The sequence below is a fragment of the Perca fluviatilis genome, chromosome 5, assembly GCF_010015445.1.
Source record: "Perca fluviatilis chromosome 5, GENO_Pfluv_1.0, whole genome shotgun sequence".
Lineage (NCBI taxonomy): Eukaryota > Metazoa > Chordata > Actinopteri > Perciformes > Percidae > Perca > Perca fluviatilis.
In genome coordinates this window covers 16195355-16222475 of record NC_053116.1, presented here as the reverse complement: position 1 = coordinate 16222475, position 27121 = coordinate 16195355, and the positions used below count along the sequence as shown (strand labels likewise).

The 27121-nt window shown below is 42.9% G+C and overlaps 1 protein-coding gene across 2 annotated transcripts in view; it reads right to left on the bottom strand.

Annotated features, from left to right (window-relative positions):
• Window positions 1–2217: 2217 nt before the first annotated feature.
• LOC120558327 (protein bicaudal D homolog 2-like) overlaps window positions 2218–27121 on the bottom strand; it is a 43682-nt gene continuing 18778 nt past the window's right edge. Inside the window, exons 3-11 of one of the 2 annotated variants that reach the window (XM_039799256.1) lie at window positions 18535–18687; window positions 17404–17618; window positions 17062–17308; window positions 15025–15282; window positions 14664–14867; window positions 14006–14554; window positions 13322–13473; window positions 7741–7972; window positions 2218–4444 (exon numbers count right to left, since the gene is read on the bottom strand). In XM_039799256.1, coding sequence (XP_039655190.1) covers window positions 4442–4444; window positions 7741–7972; window positions 13322–13473; window positions 14006–14554; window positions 14664–14867; window positions 15025–15282; window positions 17062–17308; window positions 17404–17618; window positions 18535–18687 — 2013 coding nt within the window. In that variant the 3' untranslated portion in view covers window positions 2218–4441. Of the gene's footprint in view, window positions 7973–13321; window positions 13474–14005; window positions 14555–14663; window positions 14868–15024; window positions 15283–17061; window positions 17309–17403; window positions 17619–18534; window positions 18688–27121 lie in introns of both variants that reach the window. The other variant, XM_039799254.1, reaches the window with a different exon arrangement.

The window sequence follows — 27121 nt, the reverse complement described above, 5'->3', positions numbered from 1 at the left end:
GGAGCCCTGGGCAGGGAGGATATAAGAAGAGACTGGCACCAACAAAGGGTCCACTGTTGCTAAACAGTGATGTCATCAGTGACTTGACCTCTTCCCTCTGGCTCTCATTAATACTCTGCCATTCAAAATTCAATCAGCAAGGCATATTGTAAATGGTAGCAACTGGTTTCACTGTACTAAATCACAGCACTGTGTGGGTGTCATGATAGGTAATGTAATTGATTCCAGGTTATTGTAATTCTGAGAGGACTAGGAGCAGACAATAGTGTAGCTGTGTTGTATGATATGTGGTAGAAAGTTGCAGAGCAGGCCTACAAGTGTCTCATTCCTGTAAGTGAAATGCTATTTTATGTACGTTTGTGAGTCAACCGGTCTCCTGTGGCTCTGGAGGGAGCTTTCCAAACTTCCAAAACATTACCCTGATGGCCCAACCCTGTTATTTTGCATTATGGGAAGTGTTTTTGAGCTCAGCTAAAAGTTAGGATATCTTTGCCTCTGTTGCCTTAAATTGGACCTTTTTTTTACTTTTAATTTGTGTTTCCTACAACTTTATGGGAGTGCATTACTAAATTGCTGGAGTATCCATTAAAGAATATTTTCATTGAACTACATTTGGCAATTTTGCCGTTGAGGCTCAGTCAAGATGATATTCAATTTGTTTGGTTTGAACTTCACTTCATTTCTCAAGTAAACTCTCTTATTTGTCGGATGGTCTAAAAGCCTCAGAATCCCCCTCCACCCTCATATTTCGGATTAGGGGTGGCTGTCTGACCATTTCTGTAATACATTAAAAATGGTTGCCACTTTGTAGAGCCTCTCTGAATTAGAATTGGCTGTGGCCAATTGGGGGTGGCCTCTAGCTCACCCAGTAAGAGTGTTCGCCCCATGTTGGCATGAGTCCTGCAGCGGTGTGGGTTTGAGTCTGACCTGCTGCCCTTTGCTGCATATCATCCCCCATCTCTCTCCCCCTTTCTGGTCTATCCACTGTCAATAAGGGAAAAGCCCCCAAAAATAATCTTTAAAAAAAAAATACTTGACCTTTTATGGTATATGAAACTGTGTGTTCATAAGAGCAATATTTGTAGTCAGCTCATTTTTGTTTACATATTATTTAAATCAGCAGTTCCCATGGGGATATTGTGGAGTAGTTTAGCTAATTTGAAAAAAAACAAAACTAAAAGAAATTATAATTTTGTAAAAAAAAACAACTTCTACATATACTTATACAAGAAAAAAAACAAATAAAAGCTTACAAATTGGTGTGAGGCTGATCTTTGGTATATTCATTGTTACAATGAGCCGACAGCACAAACTACACCCTACATGTGCGAGCAAGAATGTGTGAAAAATAGTTAGCAGAGGATTCAAATTAGAATTGCAAAAGGTAATAGATACATGGTTAAAGCATTCAGCGTTTGGCTCTCCAAGTGTATGAATACAGACTTGACCAAAACTATAGAAAAAAAGAGCCAAGCCTAAACATTTGCAGGATCACTGTATTGTATGAAAATATGCAACATGCACCTTTGTTCTAATATGTTCATCCTTTGTTCTCATAACTATGCTCATTTAGAGTAAGCTACAAGTTTAAAATGACTTGTATTTGCACATCCCTGTAGACAAGAATTTTTCTAATTTAAAAGTTGAAATAATTTATTTAAATTCAAGTTCTTGTTTTTTTTGAAAGAGCAACAGCATTTCTCCACCATTTCAAAAAACTGCACAAAAACACACTTTAGCATTAATTGGGCAGAGGCCCGGCCTCCAGAGCCTGGACAGGAAGTGCTGGGTGCACCAAAGGTCAGAAGAAACTGCTCTGATCGGTGTGTGGGTGTATCTCCAGATAGCAGGGAGAGGGGAGGAAAGGAAAAGAAATGAGAAATGGGAAATGGAAATGGAGAAAAGCTGAGGAGGGAGAGGGAGGAGCGAGGATTAAGTGAGACAGCAGAGAAAAACACAGAGAGAGAGAGACCGAGAGAGAGAGACAGAAGAGAAGGGTTGGAGTGGGGGGAGTAGGTGGTGGAAGTGTTTTTGTGCATTGTGTGAAATGTGATCATGTCCTGGAGCCGCTCAGACAGCTGGGAAGTTCCCCTAGCTGCCCCTGGCTTCCAGCTGGGAACACTCGGAGGGGACACCAGGGCTGCAGACCATATAGTTCCGTGGTTAACCCTTCATCTGCTGCTGCTGTGGAGCTATAAATAACGACACTCAAACGCCTTGGAACTTAAGTCACATTTATTGATTTTAGCCAGTATGACTACCTTTACACAGACCTCCCCCCTCTCTACTGGAAAACATCAACACTTTCATAGGATTAGTTCAGCAGTAATAAATCAGACTAAACTTGTCTTTTAATTTTTTTTTTCTCCATATCAATTTTAACACCCTGACAAAAGTTTACATGTTTGTTTTGTGTAAAGGTTCCATGACTGAAAAACATGCATATGACATTTAGCTGTAATCAATATGCCACTAATAATAATGCACATTATTGATAAGAATACAGTACTGCATGACAATTCAAATAAATACCAACATACAGGTGAAGTCGTTATTTCATATAAAGATATCAAACTCTCATTATGGATCAATACTGAAACACAATAGGACAATATAAAGTGTGCACAGCTAATTTTATTATCACAATGCTATCGCTTCCAGCAAACAGAAAACTTTTTCCTTTTTTAAAAATGTAAAACTATCTCAATTGCACTTTTATTTCCTAGCTTCTCGTCCATATTGGTAACTTTAACGCCTCAACAAACAAGCATTGGCTATAATGGCACTATTCAAGCTTGTTGATGCTTATTTTGTTTTCTGTTTCCTGAAAACATAATGCTCAAAAATGTAAAAAAAGAAAAAAAGATTCAAGAATAAAAAAAACACACAACAAAAACTCAAATTGGACAAAAAGAAAGAGAAAATGCGCTCTCTGCACATTTTTTCAACAATACTATTGATATCACATTACCTTCACCAAACAAAGCTAGAGATGCGTAGATGTTTCCAATAGTACACCAATCTACTCCAACACATTACAGATGCTTGGAGCATTTTGTTCAATAGCCAAAGGGATTTCATTTTGTTCCCAAAGTTTGATAAAAAACAACCTTTTCTTAATACCCCTGAATTTATTGAGTGGGATCAATGACCTGCAGAATTCAATACAATTTCAGTTTTATTGAGCTAATTTTAAAACGATCATCTCACTCATGTAGACGGGAAAATTCCCTTTGCACTTATTGCTGCTCACAGTCATCTTGAACCCAAAGTCCTCACCTATAAAAAAAGCAAACATAAAATACTAGTCTAAGATTCTCCCTTGAAACAATGAAGGCACTACTGGTCAGAAACGAAGAACTAAACAGACCAAAAACAAAAACCCGGCACTCGCTCGGAGAGCCATGGCCCCAACGATGTCTTTCTCAGTGACGGTTTGTCTTCTTTCAGAGTCTCGATTCTTTTCAACCTAAACGGTGCACCAAGATTTGGCACGTTAAACAAAGAGAGAATGAAACCATTCCAATTTGGAATTTAATTGTCGCACTTGCAGAGAATTCTGAAAGTCAGTGATCCCGTTTCAGTGGAACGCCCTCGGTAAGAAGTTAGGAAAAGCATATCATACCACTCAAATGTTTCCTAAAAACACAACTTACCTATTGGAGTCAGAGCGTTGTCAAGTTTCATTGTGTTATTTTGAACTATTCCTAGGAATAATAAATACATGAAAAAAATCCAGAATTTGATCACCCTGGATTTTTTTGTATGAACATGGCAGTAGAACAAACACAAAATAAAAACAAACAGCATAAAATATGATGTAACAAAACAATTTAAAACATGATAATTTGAAGGATAAAATCTTGAGGATAAAGTCATAATAGTTGTAGGTCTGTGGTTTGTGGAGCTTTTACTAGAGTAAATAGTTTCTGTTACAGTATTTAAGTTTGGATGATGCAGGAGGACGTATAATCCTATAGTCTCATAACCTATACTGAATAACTCACAAACCATAGTACTACCACATTTTCCTATAGGTTAATTATAGTCTGTTATAATTCTATATAATGAAAGTGCACAGATAAAAAAAACAATAAACTAAAAAAAAACAAAAGATGAAAACAGACCAAACAGCTTGTTGATTTACATTGAGAAACAACCCCATGTCCCCTGGCTTCTCGATGGAGGTTTAGATTAGCCAATCACAAACTCTTGTCAGAATTTCAGTTCATTGGACCTGTGAGAAATTGGCTTCCAGTAGCAGCACGCAAAAGTTTAAAATCTTTTTAAAGCAATAAGAAGGAAGTAGGGCTGTTTATTCGACTGGAAATCAGTGTTTTCTTTTAGCAATTTTTCTCAAGTCCAAATGGCCTATTAGTGCCAACTCTTTTCGGCGAACTCAATCAGCAGTGAGAATGGACCTTGTGTCGGTACTTCGTCATTACTGCAAAATGAAGAAACAAACAAATGATCAACATTAGCATTAAATACATAATATAATCTTTTCTTCACTTGCCCAGTGGGCAGCCATAGTCTGGCCACTGGGCAATAATGCTGGGCTGCGTACTCCGGCATTATTTGTCAAATGACTGTTAATGTGGCAGCTGAGTCCACACAGACAAAGCAGACGGCGGCTGTAGTTAGTCAAAGCAACGGAAGCCACGTTAGGAGCCTTGAGGCAGCCGATCTCACGGATGTAAAAAGCCCATTCACCACAAATTCTCCTGCAGGTGCAGTTAGGAAGCCAATGACTCACGAGTTCCATAATCTTTGATTCACAGGACAGAGTTGAAGCCATACCCCACCACCCAGGTCAAAGGAAATCGGTCTGTCTCATATGCCATGCAAGTTAATGAAAAATGGGTTATGTTGTTGACATGCAGGCTTGCTATAAATCAGAAACTGGATGCATCATGTGGTAAAACTTAAGGTGACGTGGGAGGAGCCTGCAAGCAGAGGTAGGAGGAGCTTTTCAGGTGGCATGCTGTTATGACACCAGATAAGCCAGACATTGATTTCAAACTAGACGGAGCAAAGTGGGAATTCATCTATGTAAGGAGAGGGGGTTCTAGTCACAATCACGTCCTGGGGTCTATCTACTGCTAAGTGATTCCACAGAGCCTATACAAGGGGAAGGGTTAGGGGCTCGACTACTTTGAATCAATGTCCTCTGGTCGATCGAGCAACCAGTCTTCAGTTTCTTTGTCCTTCCTCCAAAAATTACCAGGAGAAACCCCTGGACTCATTTCTTTCCACGGTATGAGAGTCAGCTCTCAGCCTGACGTCTGGCTTTCTTCACCAGCATGTTTGGCTTTCTTATCTCCTCTCTCAGGAGCTGGTTTACAACATGAGTAGTTCTCCCTCCTCTACTCCCCAAACCTTTTCTGCATCAGCGCAAACTGATAGAAAGAATATATCACACTTGTAAGTTAAGTGAATCTCAAACTTAAGAGTGATTGACCTCTAAGGAGGTGTGTACGATAGCCGTGTCTCCATGCTGTGTGCTGCGGCTTATGGATGCACACTCAAGCAGGGTTGACCGCTGACATTGTTCCATTTTCAGAGGAATAATTAGGCTCCCTCGCTTCATATTTGAGAGTAAGGAATACTGTAGAATCCTGCAAGATTATAACCTGAACATGATCATATTAAGAATATAGATTTCAATATATAGCATAGTGGGAGTAGAAAATGCATAATTTGATAAATCTTGCAGGATTTTCTCACATCAACCCTGCTTTTAGCATCACAAAACTATTGTGTCTATGATCCACAAGCGGTACATAGATTTAATAAACACAAGCCCCACTTATATTTTTTCCTATCTGCGTAATGCTAGCTTGCAAGGGGTTAAAGCTATTGTGGATACAAAAACAGTACATCGCTGTCCTGAAAAATAAATGAGTCACCCTCCATTTGCAAAGGTTAAAAACATAATACACACATGAGGGCCCTTCGCATAAACGCTGATATACACACACAGGCAAATATCGGGAACGCAACGTACGCGAGGACGTTACCTAACAAAACAATTCAGAGCAACTTTCCCCACAATTCCTTATTCTAGTTAAAGGGTGAGTGGTGATGCTGAGGGAGCAGGCTGCTGACAATCTAAAAGAGAGAAGGTCGTCATGGCGACCGAGCGACAAGACAGATTAGAGACATTAGGAAAAGGTTTTAAGCCACGTTAACCACACAGAAATTATTTGAGAGCTCTGAGCGATCTCCCAAAAATAGAGGATGGGGGGAGAGAAAAAGAACAGTTCAAGCTCAAGTTGAGACACAAGGACAGGGCTTTACATCAACAGGTAAATATACCGTTGTTGGGTGGGTCAACAGGCACTTTTGCCGAGTGGTCGGTTGGTTTTGTTTGCAGATTTACTGTGTGCACGTGGGTGCCTTTTTGATTTGTGCTCTTCTAGGATTTCCTCCGTATTTAAAAAAAAAAAAAAATTGCCTTTGATCAAAACTATATATTGTATCTCTGTTCACAGTAATCATTATATCCACTTTAACAGAAGTAGGAACCTGAGGCACCTATGCTGAAGTGCACTTAATTTGGGTGTGGAGATCGATTTGTCAAACGTTCTTTCTCTCTTATAATATGGCTCAGAAACAATCCATTGCAACATAATGGGTCACATGGAATAGCCCTCCTGTATTTCACCAGACAACAAATACCTCCTCTTTTTACAATGTAGAGCCCTGTAGTACACGCTTTTGCTTTGTACCACACACCTGACAACAGAAAAACAGTTCAAAAGCTCATAAGCGTTTTTAGCTGCAAGCCATGCGATTCTACTGACCCTTTTGTATTGGTGTGCTAGCATCACAGCTTTAAAACGATCCTGATATAAACACCTGGTCACAGGTGCTCCTTTTCTGCCCAAACAATTCTATAATAAAACCAGTAGCCAACCCACTTATGATTTTTTGAATTCCTGTGTAGAATCATACTGTGCTCCCCTAGCAAGAAAGCAGTGGGAGATTGCATATTTTAGTTCCTTTCTCTTCAAAAAGATCCTTTTTCTTTAAGAGTGACCTGATTTCGACAGTGGGCTGCTGGACACAGGTCCGTCCTGGGGGGGCCAGGACAGACAGGCAGGAGAGAAAAGGGGGCTTTTATTAAAAGGAGCACCAATCACCAATGCCGACAGACACAACACCGTCAGATCGACATCTTCTTTACAAGTCCCCAACCCCACAATATGTTACGGTTACCAGGCAATACACTTAGGGGGGCAGAAAAAACAAGCACAAAAGCTGCCAGTGCCACCATTTACATCATACGTACAGCACCATGACAGCGGAAAGAATAGACACTCCATTATACCCACAATACCCCAATATAATCGGGGCCCTATAATCCACATGCCATATATGTCTACTACAGTCCAAACGTCTAGTGCACACTGTACATACATCTGCATTCCCCTAAGCGTTTACACTAGCACACACGAGTAGCCGGTTAGTCACACAGCAGTCCCTAGAGGAGCGCAGGCTGGCCAGGGAGCTAAGCGAGCGAGTGGGGCTCTTTAACACTAAGGCAGGGAGGTTTGGGCCCATAGGCCCCCTCCCCTCTGTACACAGCAGTCCCTTGCAGACTTCTCAGCCGCCTCAGTCACAGTAGATCTTGTACTTCTCGCTGCAAAAGACAGGAGGGCCTCCCAGAATGCCATTGGGCACAGCATTGTTGAGCTCTGGTCGGCCGGAGCCAGAGCAGGTGAGACTCGGACTTACGTGGGGGTTGATGGAGGTGCCAATGGTGGCCTTGCTGCGGGCCTTAGCCCGACCAGTGCTGCCTCCCCGGCGGGTCTGCTCGTGGTCGAACTCCAGGTCTTCCAGACGCTGAGTCAGGGCCAGTTTCTGCTGGATAGCCATTCGCAGCAGGGAGTTGAGTGTCTTCTTCTCATCCTCTGCTGCAGCCAGCTGCCTCTGCATCAAATCCAACTGAGTGACATACTCATCGCAACTGCAAGACAGACAGAGAGAAAACTGTAAAGTCAGGTACAGAGTTTTTCACTTTGAACTGTAACTGAATAATATTAGCATGTTTTTACACCGTCAAAACATTCCTGTGTCATAACACAAAGTAGTAGCCTATGGGCAGTTCCAATAATACCAAACAGCCTTTTGCCTCAGTGCAGCAAATAATTAGTTGGCTTTTTGTTATGTCTGCATTAAAGCATTGCAAAACTGCATTGCAACAGTCTTGAAGAACAACTGAGGGACTTGCACCATGACCTTTCCCATGGTTACGGCGTTTTTTTTTTTGCCACCACCAGGTGGAGCCATTGATCCACACAGTGCAGGCCTGATGAGACTAGCAGAGCTCCTGCATTATTAACTGATGATTTCATCACCCGTTTCTGTCCCCTCCACCGAACTTCGCAAACTAAAATGTTCTCAGCTCATTTTAAGTAATTTGAGCAAATGCTTTACAAGACATAGTGATAACCTCTGTCTGTCCACAGCTGCCATCACTTGGTGATTCATGTCTTAATTGAATACTGCGGCATAGTAAACTTCATCCTGCCCTGCCTGAAAATTACATTCCAAGAGCTTCAACACAAGATTCATTCTGAACTTTCTTACTATTCTTTATTTATTTCTAAATAAATAACTAATATATATATATATATATATATATATATATATATATATAAGGTGTGATAGATAGCATTAACATAGCATTAACCTATGGGTCACTTAGAAGATCCTTTGTATGTCACATGAGGAACAGGCTGAGGAGGGGTCAGAAAGAGAAGAAAAATTAAAATGTGAAAAAAAGAAATAGGGTTTATTGCTCCAGGCTTAAGCTGTTCACACCTTATCTCCACTTTTCCAGTTGAAGTGAGACTGTATCACTCCTATCCATCTCCTCCGACTCCCATCTCTGTGCTAAATAGCACAACTGTCCCCATACCGCTAAATATCACTGACTGCTGCACTGCGGCATCATTACCTGTCTCCCTGTGCTCGCGGTGTGTGTGTGTGTGTGTCTGTTTAAGGCTGGACAGGTATAGAAAGTGGGTCACCCAGAGGGATTTTGAGGTGTGTGTGTGTGTGTGTGTTCATATCTCCACTCTCCATCTGCCGATGTTGTCCTCCCCTTTCGTTTTCATGCTTTTCTCCTTTGCCAAACCTTTTTTTCCCCCTTTTCATTATCTTGCTCTCTCATTCATCTCCTTCAATCACATCCTCTCTCCCAGCTCTGATCATGCCTCTCCAGTCTTTTTTCCTCTGTCGCCTCCCTGCGTCAGTCACTTTCTCTCTCCTTATCTTCGTCATCCCTACTTTCGGTGTTGCTGACAAAGCAATCTGAGTGACATTCTCTATTAATGGCTGACACACCTCTATGAAGGGAGGGGTTGTTATTTTAGCAAGTGGCATCTTAAATGCCACAACCTACACCTAACCAACACCTTTATACTTTCAAAACCACATGAATGCAGAAAGCTTACTTATGTAATGCTGCTCATCTTTTGTATTCCAGCTCTAACTTTAATTTTCTCAGTAGGCATGTGAGATGTAATGTTATTGTTCGGTCAGTGTTTAGTGACTGCTTGAACTGCAAAAAAAAATAATAATAAATGATAAATGATTTTTCTGAAAACAAGCAGATTATCTGCTAGTAGGATGAGATTCTTGACCTTTTTTCCCAACCAAAGTAAACTGGTTTTTAATATTTTCTACATTCAAGTGTGATTTTGTGATAGTTATTATATTTAGAAGCTGCACTAGGAACAATTTGAATTGTCTAAACCCACCTGCAAATAGTCTTGAAGGCAAAATCTGAGACAATAAAAAAAACACACCAGCAACAGCAGATGTTTTTGCTGTGTGTGTGGTGCTGGATGAGATTCTTGACCTTTTTTCCCAACCAAAGTAAACTGGTTTTTAATATTTTCTACATTCAAGTGTGATTTTGTGATAGTTATTATATTTAGAAGCTGCACTAGGAACAATTTGAATTGTCTAAACCCACCTGCAAATAGTCTTGAAGGCAAAATCTGAGACAATAAAAAAAACACACCAGCAACAGCAGATGTTTTTGCTGTGTGTGTGGTGCTGCACGTGGTTGTGGGCCACGTGAACTCTGGCCTTGCCAGATCACCATACAAACAAACCATACCCTCCCCTCGTGTGTGCAGTTTGATTCCCAGTGGGACACACACACACCCAGACAACACGGATCAGTGCTGCTTCATTAAAGCCACTATGAGATGGGGGGACGATCCGGGAGGGAGGGGATAGGGAGGCTGGCAGCGCCTTCAGCCGGCTCAGCCCCTCTTACATGGGGGGGTGAGAAAGAGTACGTTTTTCCCGGGAAAAAAAACAGAGGAGTCTGTTCTTGGGATTGGAGGGACACAATGGAAGCCTTTTTGGCCTGCTGATGGGGTGTGGTGGCACAATGTCTGAAGGGGGTTGGGAGGCGGCTGCTAATCTTTTGAGGATGAACAGTCATCATATTCACATCATTGACAAACAGGCACTTTTTCTGCATATCGCTGTGATTATTTACAGCAACCAACATCATTTATGGATGCCTAAAAAAAAAACTCTTGCAAAAACAAAACTCAACTATTGCAACATTCATCGTTCCCTTCACAATCAATAATAGCCCCAAAGCACAAAAACACACATAACCTCAGCTCAGCTGTTGTCTGGAGCCTGATTGGTCATGGTGGGACGGCTCTCAGAGAGTGAGCAGGGAGGAGGAGGCAAAAACAGAACGAAAGAAAGAATGATGGAGGGGGAATACAACTAACAACAGAACAGAGAACAGCAGGATGATCGAGGGTGCAAGTTAGAGGTGAAAATGTGACTTGGGATAATGGTTTGACTGTTAATCAGTAGGAGCAGGAGCTGCGAGCATGTTGTGGCATGTCTTAGGAATGTTAGAGGCAGGAGCTTACTGTTAACATGACACCAGAGACTGCAGCTGAAGAGGCACGCACACACATACAGAAAGAGAGAGAAGCACGTACAGACAAACATTCAACATGGTGACTCTCTCATTAAATTCTCACCGAATGAAATCTCAAGTAACTTTAATCTATGAGAGCAGCATGAAATCACACAAAGGCGCAAAAATCTACACATTCTTTCAATTCCACTCCACCATTCTTCCCCTTTGTCAAAGGCCAGGCATTTGTATCTGAGAGTTTTCCATGTCTCAGAAATCAATCCTTTACAGACTTTATGTGGTGAGTGGTGATTACCATGAAGAAAAAAAAAAAAAGGCTCCTGTAGTGGGCTTTAACTGAAGGCCTGCCCCTTCCTCTCTTTCTTTTTCAGATGACTAGAGAACCGGGTATTTGGTGGTGAGGAAGGACTGTGATACAAAAAAAGGGGGGAGTGTGGGAAACCTCACTCAGGCGAGTCCCCCAGCCTCTCAATGAGTCCCCTGACCCAGCTCTGTGCCGTGTAGGACAGAATTTACATACCAATACGTGAATCCCATAAACAGACAGAATGTGATTCATGCATAGGCACCAGAACAGTGACAGACTATTGGGGTTGGAGCCTCAAGAGCATCAGCATCAGGGGAGGTGCTTTGTGCACAAGGAGGAAAACACATGCATTGATGCAGGCGGTAAACAGCAAGCTGTGGTGTGTTTGTGTCTTTAAGCCTCTTTTGCTGGAGAGGCTTAAGATAATGACAGACACTTCACAATGGCTCTACTTCTTCACAGCAAATATGATCTCACACCTTCTCTGCACTGCTCTGACGATGACAAGTGATACAACTCATGGGTCCCTAGAGGGTACACAATGGCGTCAATAGTAGGAGCAAGATCTGGTTCCCTCTTTGCCCTGGTTGCCTTTGGTCCAAATGGTTTAGCATTACACCCCCCATCCTCTAACCACCTTGGCTCTGCAGTGCGCCAAAAGCCATATGACAACATACACTGACATATTTGCATACAGGGGTGTTTTCCTCCTGTTACCAATTGATTAGACACTGCAGGTATATGGAGTTACTTCAGCAAGCACACTTCAGGGACAGCTATTGGACTACTGAATGGGTAGGATGAGGGGCGCTGAGCTGACCACACATTCCCTCTATAATACTGTCTATCCCCACCCTCCTCTTCTACCTCTCCTCCCTCTGCACAGCTTGAGCTTTGCTGTAGATTGCGGAGGAGTCTTAAATGCAGAAGGAAAGACCGTCTCAGCATCTCAGCGCAGCCATCTGGACCGGAGCTGATATTTACGGGACAATTGAGCATCAGCATCTTAAGGACATTCACAGAGAGGAAAAGCAACTAAAAAAAGAGAGTTGACAGTGGAACCACTATAATTACAAGTTTCGCACATCCTGCACTAAACTGTACAGTCTCACAGTTTAATGTTAAACAGCTATATTGTACATGTTTGTTTCTGTATTTATTGTTAATTTCATATGTTTAATATGTTCATGTATGCACCAACCACCAAGGTAAATTCCTTGTAAGTGTTACTTACATGGTAAAAAATACGATTCCGATTAAAAAATGTTTCAAAAAGTGTCCATACAAGGGCACTAGCACTAATTTTCTTACCTTCCCCAATATGCATACACACACAAAAACAAACAAGCAGTGTGTGAGTCTACTACGTGTTGAGGGGTGAACGCTTAATCGAGACTAAGATGAGGTGGGATTATGCAGAGAACCTTTGACCGGCTTCTCTTTGGAATCAGAAAAGATTAGTGACTGTGTCAGCCCATCTGACACACACACACACACACACACACACACACACACACACACACACACACACACACACACACACACACACACACACACACACACACACACACACACACACACACACACACACACACACACACACACACACACACACACACACACACACACACACACACACACACACAATTTACAGTAGGTGACATATTTGATGATACCCAGATTAGATACCTTCTGTGCTCTATAGTCAGGATTAATGCTAGTATCCCTTCCTGACCGCGATTCTCAAAAACAAACACTATAAACATATCCTGTTACAATAAGACCACAGAGACACATATGGTAAACATGGATTACATCATGTTGATAATATTATCTTTAGTTTACCTGGTTATATTGCGTATGATCTTTGTATGGTGCATGTGCAGTAGTTAGTTGTCTGCTGTGTTACTGCTGCCTCCTCAAACTAATTTTTACGGTTTGCGATTCATGCAAAACCATGTGACAATATAAAGTGAGGTTATAATGGTGTGTCAGACAAATGCTTTTCTGTCGTGTATGAGTCTTGGAAGGCAGGATGAGTGAAATATATTTTTCCAGTGATGTCCACTGAGCAAGTTTCCTACCGTGTGGCGAACATAGCTCGGAGAGAAGAAAAGGTGGCCGCGTCCTCCTTCAGGGCTTTGAGCTCATTCCTCAGTTTCATCATGGTCTCGGTTACCATGGCCTTTTCGTTCTCATACTTGCTCTTCAGATTGGCCAGAGCAACTTCAGCTGTCTGTGGGTGGACGAGAAGAACAAAAGGGTCAGAGCAGCTGGAAGGCATAGGGGGTGCATTTCCTGTCGCAAGAAGTCTGCTAACTCAGACCATATCGTCTTTTTTTTTTCGTTTTTCAAGTCATTAAGGCAGCAGCCTGGAATTGTTATTGTTAGCTGCTGGTTTAAAACCCATAGGTGTGTGGTTTATGAGGGGCTTTCATGTCTGCGCTCTTTACTCACTGAGTAACCACGCACATTCTTTAAAAGGACTACCAGAGCAACTGCATAGACAGTGTGTCTCTGGGTTATGGTTCTTTGTGCTCTGGAGGGCTGTTCTCCAGTCCTGACCACACAAATACTCTAGACAGCTGACATCATTGCTGCTGTCTCCACCAGTGTTTCTTATAGATCTTATCTGCAGTGCATTTGCTGCAACAGCTGAATAGACCTAGAATAGCTGACACCCTCTTCTTCTGTTTCTGTCTTTCAATGAAAACTGACAAATGTTTGGGAGTGACACCCACCTAGTTAAAAAAGACAAAACAACCAACCTGCTTGTTGGCCTTGAGGACAGTCCTCAGGGTTGCAATCTGTTCCCTCTTGGTGCTGAGCAGGGATTTCAGTTTGAGGATCTCCTCCATGCAGGCGTCCTTGTCCTTGTCGGCCACGGTGCCGAGCTCCAGAGAGGCCACCCTCTGGCGCGACAGCTCTGTGGTGCGGTCCACAGCCAGCTGCAGGTGCTTGATCTGGTCTCTGATGATGGCCACCAGATTGTAGATGTTCATCGGCTCGCGGCGGTGGTCAGACACAGGAGAAGGCAGTGAGGAGACCGGTGAAGGGGCTCCGTCGCTTAGGTCGGTCTTACCAGGCTCAGGGAAGAGGCCTTTGGTGAGCAAAATGGGAGAGCGGCGGCCACGGCCCTCCGGGCTGCTCCGACCGCCCTTGCCCTGCTTGTAAAAGTCGAGCATGACGCGGTTGGGTGTCTCGTTGTTGCACATGCAGACGTGGTTGTAGAGGGTGGCCAGTTCTTCGCTGAAGGTGACCAGCTCGTCCTGTGCCACACTTAGACTACCCTGGGATTCACCTGCCACATCGCTCAACTGAGGACACAGAGAGAAAGGCATCAATTAGGCACGTTTTCTTACAAAGTTTATAAAAACACCAAATGAAGCACTTATCAGAATGTCTATATAGAGAGCAACTTCTCACCTTGCGTAGCTCCTTCTCTAGCTTAGCCTTCTCTTCTCTCTCTGACTGACTGGCCTTCTCCAGAGTTGCCAGCTTCCCTCCCAGCGTTGTGACATCGTTCTCCAGACGGGTGCGCTCCTCTTCGTAACGTGACTGACAGGCCTGGTATTCGGTCTTCAGAGTCTTCAGCTCCTCCTTCAGCTCTCCTGCTTCAGAAACAGCAACCTAGCGAAGCAAGATCAACGGTTGAGAATATGTCAAAAACAAAGACGATATGTATCGTAGGACGTTTAACTTTTTCCTCAAAAAACAAATGTAGATTTTGAATTGAATCTGACATTTTGTCCTGTCTAGCCTCAACTATAAGAAGACATGTAGGTACCTTGTACTTGCACTCCAGAATCTCAGGTCCATTGATGTCCACCTCGTAGTAGTCTCCATCTTCATGGCTATCACGTTCTTTCTCGTTGTCCAAGGCCGACTGGCGCTCCTTGCTGGCCTGGAGCTTGCGGATGGCGTTGAGGTTCTCCGTGAGGCGGTTGACCTTCTCCTGATGCTCGGAGAGAGCACCGTTAGCCTGCTCCAGCTGTTTCTGGGAGTCCTGCAGGGTGGACAGCAGGTTGACCTTCTCACGCTCCATCTGAGGAGAGAGGCAGAGACACAAAGAGCGGCAAGACGTGAGGTCACCGTACTGTACAGTACTCTCTGCTTGGCTTATTGCACACGACTAATTTTACATTTGAATGTCTTGGTAACATGATGATGTGAATGAATCCTTTGAAGATAGATTATATTAAATCAGTGGATTATCTGTCCTGTGGTAACTCTACCCAGTATCAGGCTTGTGTTGCCAAGGTATGCAAGGCTCATTTCCCAGTAGCCCAGCATCAGAGTCAGGATGATCTTGATAATTTGCTGGACTGGGCAGAGACACTGGGGGGGGTCGTCTTACACACAGTTGTGCTGATATAAGCACTGAGCTATTTCAGAAGCTGATCTGTAAATAATGTAAAAGTATCATGTATATGCTCATCTGCATACATTATTTATTAGTGCGGAATATATAATGAGGATTCATTTCAAAAAGAGATGGAAGTTTGATTAAGATTGCTTGTCATGCTGAGGTGTACTCTACATATCACTTGTTGAAATACAAAATATGAAAGCATGACACTGTATAATGCATGACGCACTTGGCATTTAAAAGAAATCCATAATTTAAATACGCTGACACTTGTGTTCTCACATTTACAACATTACTTATATTTGGAAGAGGGCTTGTGGGCAGCTAAACACAAATCACTGCCCATCCTACTCCTGCAGAATCCATTCTGGATGTTGTTATACATTGCCAGGGACCTAATAGGGCAATACCAGAGGAGCGGAGGTCTAGGATCGATCATTTGAGCACCTAATCAATAGAATGAGATAAGGTAGGAAGGGAACAGAGTATAGCTAAATGAGTCAAGGAAGCTTTTTGTTTACTCTGCTCTGATTCCTGCCTGGAATCTGTGGAATGACCTGGCAGGAGGCTTTAGCAGGCAGTACGGCATGCTGCTGGGTCATATCAAACACAGGGCTTTGTCACAGCCTGACAGATTGATCACAATGGTCCAGTTGAGAACCAGAACGGTGCCAGCAGGGCAGCATTGAGGTAACTTCAACTTTACTTTATTAATCCGGCAACTGTGTTTATGATGTGTGTATGATGACGGGAGGAAAAAAAAAAAATATCGTAATCCCTTAAACCTCAAAACAATTGTTATCCACAGGTTCCCCAGTCCTTTCTGGTAACCATGGTGCCTAATCAGGCGTGGCCCTGGACTCATGGGGTGATGAGCAAGCAGATGGCAAGTCCACTGGTGCCACCACCCGCTGCCTCCCAGTCCAACAGAGCCTGAAGGGTGTGTGTGTGTGTGTGTGTGTGTGTCTCCCTGGATTAACTAGATCCCTGCAGCAGCCTTGGTCAGGATCTACTAACTCACTCACTCTTTCACACACACCTCCAACCTACTCACATACATAGTGCTGCTGTCTGGAGGTTTTCTTTGGTAACTATTGTCGTTCTAGTTTGTTTTGAGGAACAACAGCATTCTTAGTATGATAAATCACATAATAAGCAAAGACATCTCACCAATCTATTCCCATATCAACAATATCTAGAGTATAGTCAAGGTGCTTTATTTCTTTTGACTCTCATTTGCTTACCATTGATTCTCTCTTCACTGAATACACCTAAAGTAACCGCAAATACTGCTAAAAACAAAACGTCATTTACATGCCAATCTGTAAGACTGCGATTGACTTATCTTGTGGAATGGGTGGGGATTATTCACTAAAAGTGCATCGCCGAGGTCAGCGATATCTATTACGGTTAAAAGACAATGTTTTCATTTTTCCACGGTGGTTAAGAACAAACCTGCATCAACTGCTGTTTAAGCTTCTGGATCTCTGAGATGTTAAGTTCGCTCAGCAGGTCGTCCACGAGGCTGGGCGCAGGATGGAACAGCTCTTCCTTTTTGGGCGTGGAGATGCGGTTGTCGTAGGTGATGGTATTGGCCAGCTTGGTGAAGCCGTTCTCATATCCGTGGAGAGCCTCGTCGTTGTTGGGTTCAGTGGCGGCATCGTCGCTGAACTTGAGACCGTCCAGAGAAATGCTAAGCGGGCTGAGGGGGAAGAGGTGGGAACAGTGTGTCATTGAGTGTTCTTTACAGTGCATGCTGAGGCCTGTGAGCGCCTTGTTTGGGTTATGTTGTTTTACCTGTGACAAAGAGTGTCTCCAATGCTCATGTAGTGGGTGAGCTCTTTCCTCAGGGACGCTTTCAGCTCACGCTCAGTCTTGATGGTCTCCAGGGCCTCACCCAGCTGACGCTCCGCGATTTCTTTCAGTCGGATGGCATCCTCCAGCTGGCTGTTAAGGAACTGAGTGTCTTCCTCTAGACGACGGATCTCGTGCTTCAAACCCTCAAACTCCACCTGGACGAAGGAGGAGAGGGAACACCTTTAATGAATTTTAGATTCACAGATAAATAAATACAACTTGATGCAGCTCCAATGAAAATGAGCCGTCAGGCTGGTTCATGTGTGGCAAACCAGCTGGATCAAAAAAAAGAATGGCATTATTCACGAAAACGTTAATTGACAACAAATCCATTTAATTTCCCTTTCTAATTAGTTTTTAAGTTAATTGGATTTGGGGAATCTCTTTTATATTGGAGGACTAAAAACTAGGAGCCACCTTTGTTTTGTTTCACGTCCTCTGTGATGAAAATAGGAGAACAGAATTCAAGAGGACAAGGTCATATGGAAAGCATTAACAGCTCAAGCATAAAAGCTAACATCAAATGGATATCTCCTACTTGGAAATTCAGCTCTGTTTCATGTTTGCAGATGTGCGACAGGGATTTTAACATTTGACTAAACCCAGGAAGTGTTAGAATCTCTGTCTGAAGGATGATAAATGTTAAAGAGTCTGTCAAACACTTCTACAACCAGACGGCAGCTCCAGGCATTCCAAAAAACACGGCTGCTTATCTCTTTACCGTTTCAGAGGATGTCTTTATTATCGTAATTAAATCAGAATTTGAATGCGCCGCTCATGCTTCCTTGGGCTGTTTAATCAGTACAATGAGACAGACTGAACTGATGAGTGGAAGGTGGAGGGCCTGTAGGAGTACTAGAGTAAGATAGTATACAGTACATTTGTGTTTAAAAAAAGTACTGGGGTACTTGGACGAGATGCCTGAAACTTTAGTGAAACGTTTAATTAAACTTAGCAAAAGACGAGTGCATGATGATAACCAGCACAAAGGCAAATTTACCAAGAAGGGGATATTCTGCTGCATGATTCAAACTTTGTGCATCTAGAGCTGCAGTCATGTTCCATCCTCACCTGGCTCTGTTTGAGCACGGAGACCTGCTTCTGCAGCGAGATGTTCTCCTCCTCCAGCTCGGTGTAGTCCTGCAGCAGACGAGCCTCCCGGAACTTGTACTCCTTGATGTCATCACGCAGCTGATTCCTCTGAAGCTCCACCACCTGGCTGCTCTGTGGTGCCAAACAAATAGACAGAGGGACAAGAAGAGCTGTCGGTACCATTTCAATCTTGTTTGACTGAGTGTGGGAGAGACTCCGATTGACTGGATACTGTTGCTTTAGTGTTACAGTTAGTGTCACATAGGCTCTTTAACACTCTAAAGCTGGCTAAATAAGGGCCAAACCCGTCGTGCGTGTGTGCGTGTGTGTGTGTGTCTGTTCCGTGTTTAACAGGGAGGTGCCAGGTGTCTCTCCGGGCAGTGGGCCATAAGTGTGCCCGCCTGCCAGCTCTGATGACACCACAAAGACCGAAGCCTACTTATCTCTCTCATTCAGGCATTCAATGGCCGAGAAGCACTGTAGTGGTCTAATTATCTATAGAGGAGTTAGAGTAGGCTCGGTTCTTTGTACAGAAAGGACTAATCCGCGCAAATTGTAGAAATCAGAAGTTGTGCAAAAAGTGTCTCAATTTCAGTTGGAATTCAAAATCTGAAATTTTCATTTAACGTGCTAATATTTTGAACGCGAGTGCTAGTTACAAGCGAGCACTAGTGTTTGTAATATACTGTAAGTGCAGCTGGCTCTTTCTTGCTGCTCAGGAAAGGCATCATTAATTATATAAAGGTTAGAGAGGAAAGAAACCTGCCCTTCCCCCACTTGTAGACTGCGACACAAACCGAAGAATCCGATCAGCCCTACTGAGCCACCTGAATCCTTACTACCTCATCACCCTGTTTAACCCTCCGTCCTCGTCTTTCAAGGTTTGACACTGCCCTCCCACCCCTGCTGACTGGCTCATCCCAAAACATAAGAGCCCCACAGGACATTTGGGTGGGGGAAATCTTAGCCGGCGGCTGTTGGAGATAGGGCAGATAAAAGCTCTGAAGTAAGGGGATACTCACTGAAGGACTTTTTAAACTGAATAAACGAGCATGTGCATGTGTGTGAACGTAATGTAAGAAAGAGGGAGTTAAAGCATATGAAATATATCTCACCTTAAATGTTCATTTGTGCAAGCAAGCATGCAAGGTTTAAGTTGCGCACCTGTGTGCAGATGGTGTGCAAAAGCCTGCAGTGCTACGTGTCTGCATGAATTTGATCACACACACACAGTGTTGAACAAGTGTAATTTGTATATATTTACGTATGTGAGACAGTAAGAGAAGAACCGCAGTCTCTGATCTACAGTATGGTTAGGATTTGCATGTGTGTGATGCATGTCTTTCTCTCAGCAGAGTTGGCAGACATAACCTAATACCAGAGGGACAATTTGCCTCCCAATCCCTTGCCAGGTGGCCCCTTACTCTCATGCTGTCACCGTGTGGCAGCGTCACAATCCCTGCTCTGGGATCATTTCAACGATTGCAGGAAGTCAATCTTGAGAAGCTTTCACTTTGCAGACTTTCTCATGTCACACCTGCCTAGTATTACTTACTGAAATAGAGTGGTTGGTAATTAGCTGGTGGTGACAGGTATCCTGATGGTTAGAACACCTTTTAAAAACTAGACGGACCCTTTAACAGTGATGCAACTTCCTAATCACACATTATTTATATCTGAGTGAATTATTTCATAGTAATACAGCTTGATCCTTAACCAACAATAATTAATGCTCTATATCTAACTAATGGGACTCAGGAGACGATCTCGCAACAAAAAACGGTTTGTTTTTGTTACTCTACAATTTGAATTTACTCGCTTATTTGGCTTACTAAGAGGAAGTCACTGACAAACATGTTGCTGGATCCCCGCTGATAAAGAGTACATGCTCCTCGTCTGCTCTGTGTAATAACTCATCACTATGTGCAGAGCTGAGTTGTGGCTGACGTTTGAAGGTGCATTAATATTCATCAGGGTTTTGCGCATGTCTAATGAGCGTGGGTGTTTGCTGTGCGAAAGCCCTGATGTTAGTGCAGTACTGAATAATGCATAGGCTTACAATACAGATCAGTCATACCACATGCCTCTATGCAGTGGTCCTGACTTCTGAACGTGAACTGAATTTAAGCAAAAAAAGAGCTAGTCAATCCATTAATAGCTTCACATAGTCTTGTTGTCAACTTTGAAGTATCAAACTACATACACAAACATACGCAATTATTTCGTTAAGCCCTTCAGCATAATCACCACACTGCTGGAGTAATCTTTTGTTTTTAACTCCTCAAAGCTTTGCCAGCTGGTTGTTCAGGTCTTGGCCAGGGTTATGTGCCTCAGCTGGAGGGTCAGTGCTGTATGGTCCCGATGAATACAGGCCAATACTGAACCTGATTATGATCCTCCTCCAATCTGATTACAATGCAAACCAGCGCTTTGACCTTTCACCTTGCTTCCACATCCTCTGTTGCACTGAGCCCCTCACAGGCTCGGGGGGGGGGGGTTACACTGGCCTGCTGCCTGACAGAAGTTGATTTGAGTAAACTCCTCAGGGTTTGCGGTGGCCATGTGCGTCCCTGCTATAAAGGCTGAATGACATTAATTATGAGGAGCGTGCGTACGCCTCTCCTGGGAATGTTTGTGATATACTGCAATGTGTGTGTGTGTGTGTGTGTGTGGCTCGATACTGGGGTGTGGGATTTTGAAGGCCATGTGAGGTGCCACCAATAGAGAGCTTGTCAGCTGGAAGCCTTTCATGAGCATGGACCTATGTGTGGTTAGTAATGACCCCCTGCCGGCTGTCACTACAGGTGATGTCTGGACAGCTGCTTCAATACGCCCACACACACCCACACAGCCACACACCCACGCACAAATGTTTCACTTCCATGCAAAGTGGGTGGTAGTAAAAACACTAAGTAGTACAGCCATACCATAAACATGCAGGATAGGCGTGATATATTAGACGTTTAATATCATAGTGAGGAATAGCACATGCATGTAGTGTACGTATATGCAGGATAAAGCATAGACTTCACTCTTTCGGCTCCCATGTTAACAGGTTAGAGCTTACACACTGCCTGGGTGACATGCGTGTCTCGGGCGTGGCAGGCCGTGCCAAAAACGTGTGCCTGCTAGAAATAGAACAGACGCCTATTTTTGACACGACACGCAAGCGTGTTGGAAGCGTTTCCAGGCAAAATAGAATAGGAAAAGATGTTTATATGTCGTTTAGACACAAATACATATTAATAAATGACATGTTGATGTTTGAAAGTTTCTAGGTTTTGATATAAATGCAGATATAAATGTAATAAAAAAAAAAAATCAATTTTCTAATATTGCACCTGTCAATACAGAACGAAATATTCTGTAGCCTATTATGCCGTCAATACTGCCAACGTTGTCTTTGCTGTAATCAAATCAGTATATATTTATGTTTAACATGGTATTTCATTTTATCAATGGGAAACATACATGTGTCCAGACAGGCAGCGCAGCACCGCCGACCGTTCTTGTGTGTAAAGACACGTTAACACCCCGCTAACGCAGAAATGCACCCCAGCAGCCAGTGTGTAACCGGCCTAAAGCTTTCTTTTCACTATTAAACTACTTTTGACAGCACAGTGGGGCTGAACCTGCTTAAATCTCAGTAAAGCTCTGAGTAATTTTTCAATATGTTTGAGCACCTTACTTCTGTGGGAAATTGCTCCATCACTTAGTAAGCCAAGTGGCAAGGTTTTAGGCTTAACACAAGTGTAGCTTAGGAATGTTTTAATGCTTTATTAAAAGGCCCGGCTCCGGTCTTAATAACGCCAGAGAATTTTGTAAATATGCATTTCCGCCAATCCATATTTACTAGCTTTAACCCCCTGGTTCCATTCCCTTGAAAGTGCTGTGCAGACTCCCAGATGGCACATGACTATATAATGGATATAATAGCACAGACAGGCTCAATATAAATACTGTATATATTTTCTATTTTCTTTTCTCTCTTGCACTCTCACTCTGCTGACCTCTTTTTCACTCTCCATCCTGGCCACTTTGCACTTCAGAAAAAAATGCACACGCACTGAAGCCCGAGTTAAATCTAACTCTACCGAGCTGAGCAAATCCCAGGATAACCTCCAGGAGAGACGAGAAATACTGTATATCACAGATGCACTACAGCTCAACCACCCCCAGTATAGGTTTAGACAGAGCAAAGGAATAATGAAGCTCAGGGGCCTATTGCTACTGTCAGAGTCGAGAATGTGAGTGAAAGCAGATCTGCTTTTATCCTCCTCTTCGCTGCAAGCAATTGTCATTCTATTCAGACTCCATTACGGAGAGAAAACACAGTCAAGGTCACACTTTTCAATGAGAAAAAATTAAAATCTAAAAAGTGAAAGGAATCTTGTGAGTGCGTGACTGATAGTACTTTGCCCAGTGTGTGACTGTTGAAGAGCCCCCAGGTTGAAAGTGTGTCTGCATGCACTTAACAGTGAATTACTGATTTTTGAGGTCATGTTAGATGAAAGTGGAGAAATGTGCACATCAGTACGTTAACACCCATTTGCTGAAGTGAATGTGTAGGCCTATTTATGTGTGTGTTGTGTGTGTGTGTAGTAGAGTTATTAGGATCCATTGATCCGGCATGGAAAACCTCTTTGGTGCGTGAGCCAGGGGCTTAAATCAAGATCGACACACTTTCAGAGCTTCTTTGATGCTGATACTAAAAGACAAACATCATTGGGGATCAATGGCACATCTTCCAAATGTATTTTAGAGACCCACACCTCTTAAAGGCTAAAAATAGCCTTCAATTGGTGAGACATGCCACTCATGAGGCAGCTAGCTGAAGTGGGAGTAGGATTAGGTGCCATGGCCAGATAACATCTGGAGGACTTAGTTGTGGGTCACTTGTGACAATAGTAGTAGCAATGGCTGGGGCACATATTGAAAATTAAGCAGCATGTGTCTGAGTTTTCACACCTCTTGTTATATTCATCTGCCGTGTCAGTGAGCCTTTTTATTTAGAGACCAATTGTTCAACCTTTTCTCGGTTTGTCTTTCTATACTGCCCGACCACTCCAACTAGCACAGGACAGGAGGTGATCTGTCTTGGCATTAATGTGACAAGATATAATAAGGCAGTCGACAGCACCAGAGCCCTTTAGGAATCCTATTACATTAGCCTCACGTCAGACAATGATACCAGGGGACAAAGATCAACCTTCCTTGGATCACTATACCACTCAACTTTGACCTTTCAATAATCAAGGTAAAGCACCAGCGCTGCCATGACAATTGAAATTCTGCGTCTATGTCCATCTGCTCTTGCGCTCTCATTTCTTCTGACTGCAATAACTACAATGGCCTTCCTCTCAATGAGCTTTAAACGTCTGCCCTCTTCCGACCTTTTAAACTCATCCTATCAATGCAGATACCTCCCTTGCTCAATCCCCCACTTCTGTCAGGTGTATAATCCAGTCAACTGAAACAGCATTTCAATTAAGGGGAAAGCCTCATCTCTGACGGCTCCTTCGGCTGTGTCAATGAGGATTGAAAAAAAACTAGCATGTTTATTATGTAAATGGTCTCCACATTATGGCGATTGACAAAAAGCACAACACTGTAATTTATGGGTCTGTGAGTGCAGAAAAAAAAGGATGACAGTTGTTAAGGCAACAACAGTTACTGTTTTAGCACAGTCTGAGTGATGCAAAATATGGAGAAAGGGGAGTACTGCAAGCAATCGCAGGGTGATGATGAGGTGGAAACGCATTAAATTTTTTCCGAGTGTGACCAGAGTGTAAAGATAGACTGAACGAACACTGATAACACACAACTCAGCGTTTTTATCTTTGGCTTTGCTTGATAATTTCCTAAGAGGCAGGCAATGGGGACACTCATTGTGCAAGGATAATGACAGCCATCACTGGAGGCACATTCCTCTCAAGACATGAGATTGAATTTAATGAAGTCATGCCTATTAGAGTGAGCCTCCATACAATACTGGCTCTTTGTAGAGGTTTAATCCTATAGACTGCAGCGTAGCAGTGAAATGTGTTTTATCAGTGCTTGGGGCCATCATTCGAGTCTTTGGCATGGAAGACGGTGATGTCAGTACACAGCTGAAATGCTGTATCTAAAGGGTTGTGAATAAACTGGCCTGTGCAGAGACAAAAGCAGTTTAACGCTGAACAGAGCTTCCAGATCTGTGGAATGGTGCAATAATGACATTATCTAGTGATTGATTTGTAAACGACACACAGTCAAATTACATTTGTAAGGCTTTTACAGGCCTTCTTTTAGCTTTACTGATGTCCTGAAAGCTCAAATCCTAAATACATCTTAACTTTCCAAAGGGAACGTTGTTGATATGCACAGGCAAAAAAAAAAAAAATAACTTACTTTTAACCAAACACAAAAGGCAACAGTTACAGCCCAACTGTCAGTTGCATTCCTTGATGAAATTGAGTAATTTATTGAACCTCGTGACTTAATATGATTAGCCATGTTGTCTCAGAAAAGCAGCACGGTCCACCACTAGTGCTGACTTTACTCTGATTAAGCCTTTCTCCTTCTCTAACGGATTTTAGGCCTCCTTCTCTTTCTTTGTACCATTCTCATCGTCTCCTAGTGCCACCACCCCCTTCTCTCCATGCCTGAGCTTTTGGGCTAATTTGAAACCCAGGAGACAAAGGTCTCTTTCAGTCCCGTCAGTCTGGTCACCATGCCAGCGTCAGTGCCGAGGCTCCCTCCATTTGCCTGCCACACACACACACACACACTCGCACCCAGAAGTACCATTAGAAGGGTGTCATTATCTCCCATACATGGAGCAATTTACACTCCAGCCCCTTTTATCTAGCCAATTAGAGCTGGCCGGGGCCCATGGTGCAGCATCAGGGTGTTTTTATTTGGGAATGGCACCTGCAGACCACCAGTGCAACACCAGTTACACCAAAGCAGTAGATCAGATGTGCAAGAAACCTGGTATTCCCTTTTTTCTCAACTTTATAATAAAATATAAGAAGTATATACCCTCCGGTGGGAGCTTTAAGAGGCATTGTGTCTTTGTAGAAAGTAATAATCTTCAAGTTTTATACAGTGTAACTCGTGTTCGGTTCCAAAAACATGTCTGATGATGAGGCACATCTGGCTTCAATGATGCCCGACTTATACCAACTTAGATTCAGAGCTGAGCAGCAGCTGACCTAATTATAGTGGAATTTGGAGCTTTCCGGAATTAAAGTCTTTTTGAGGGACATGCCATTTTGAAGTCTTTTCTCAGTAAGAAACGCTGCTGACATCTTTCTTAAGCAGTGACTCACAGATTCCTAACAACAGTGATTCCTGCAGCTGTCTGCTGTTAGAATTCACTCCAGAGGGGGGCACCTTTGTAACTCGCCCCCCTCCCAATTACACTGGAATTACTAACTTGCCCTGCAAAACAGAGGACTCAGCTAAATCTGCTGTGCACAAACATGGGAAGATTTGCAATACTGATGGGTTTAACTAACACATAGCAAGAGCATTATACAAAGAGGAGGAAAAAATAAGTGCCAAATGTCATACTGCAGAATGCCAAATGTAAACCCACGCTCTGCACTGCACTGCACTCTTGTCTCTTCTAATGAGGTCAATTAGCTGTGAGTATATGGAAATGGAAGCACTGAAGAGGTCAGACATTGTCCAAAGTGGGGCGCAGACAATAAACGTTAGCATTTATGATACAGTCGTTGGGGAGAGAGTAAATATGAAACGGTTTGCCGTAATGTGTGAAGGGTATGCTCCGATTTAGGGAAATGGCTTGGTCATGCTTCAGCAAAACAGATTTCAGTTGGTAAAGTGTTCGTTTGAGGTGGGGTTTTTATAAGGCATGTCACTAATGCCGCAGCTGGGGAAACAGGTTAAGCACTACTGTCATTCAATGGTTCTCACAAATTTAATATTTTAATTGATTAATTATTCATGTAGGATCATGCCATCTTTTGCAACAGAGCATGTTTCAGTTTTCAATTATTAACTCCACCCTGCATCACAATTAAGGGTGGAGGAAATCACATTAGGGCTTGAAGGCAAGGTGTTGCTTAATCCACCTGGTCTCTGTCCCACAGTTAGTACAGTGTGATTAGTTTTATCTTAGCTAGGGCTGAGTTTAAATGTTCTGAATCAAATAGCTTTTCATTTGAATGATCAGATATCGATTCCAAAAATCCAGAATTGATCTCTGTCTGTATCATATGAAACAAGAAGACCTAAGGAATCCATTGGTACCAATTACCATGCCAGCTTGTTGGCAAAGGGGGTAAAATAACGCTCCAAAGCTACATTTTGGTGAGGGAAAAAGTGGCATGGCCATTTTGAAAGGGGTCCCTTGGACTCCCACCTCAATATATCTGAATGAAATGTCACTCAGTACTCACTGACTGTAGAGTCTGTAGAGCTGTTGTGTTGACTGCTGTAGTGTGTTCATGTTAAATAAAAAGTACTTTAATGCAACTGCCTTGGGGTCAATTCTTAATGTAAACATTAATACTTTTACCTTATAAATATCCCTAATGAAATTGTTAATGAATTGAAT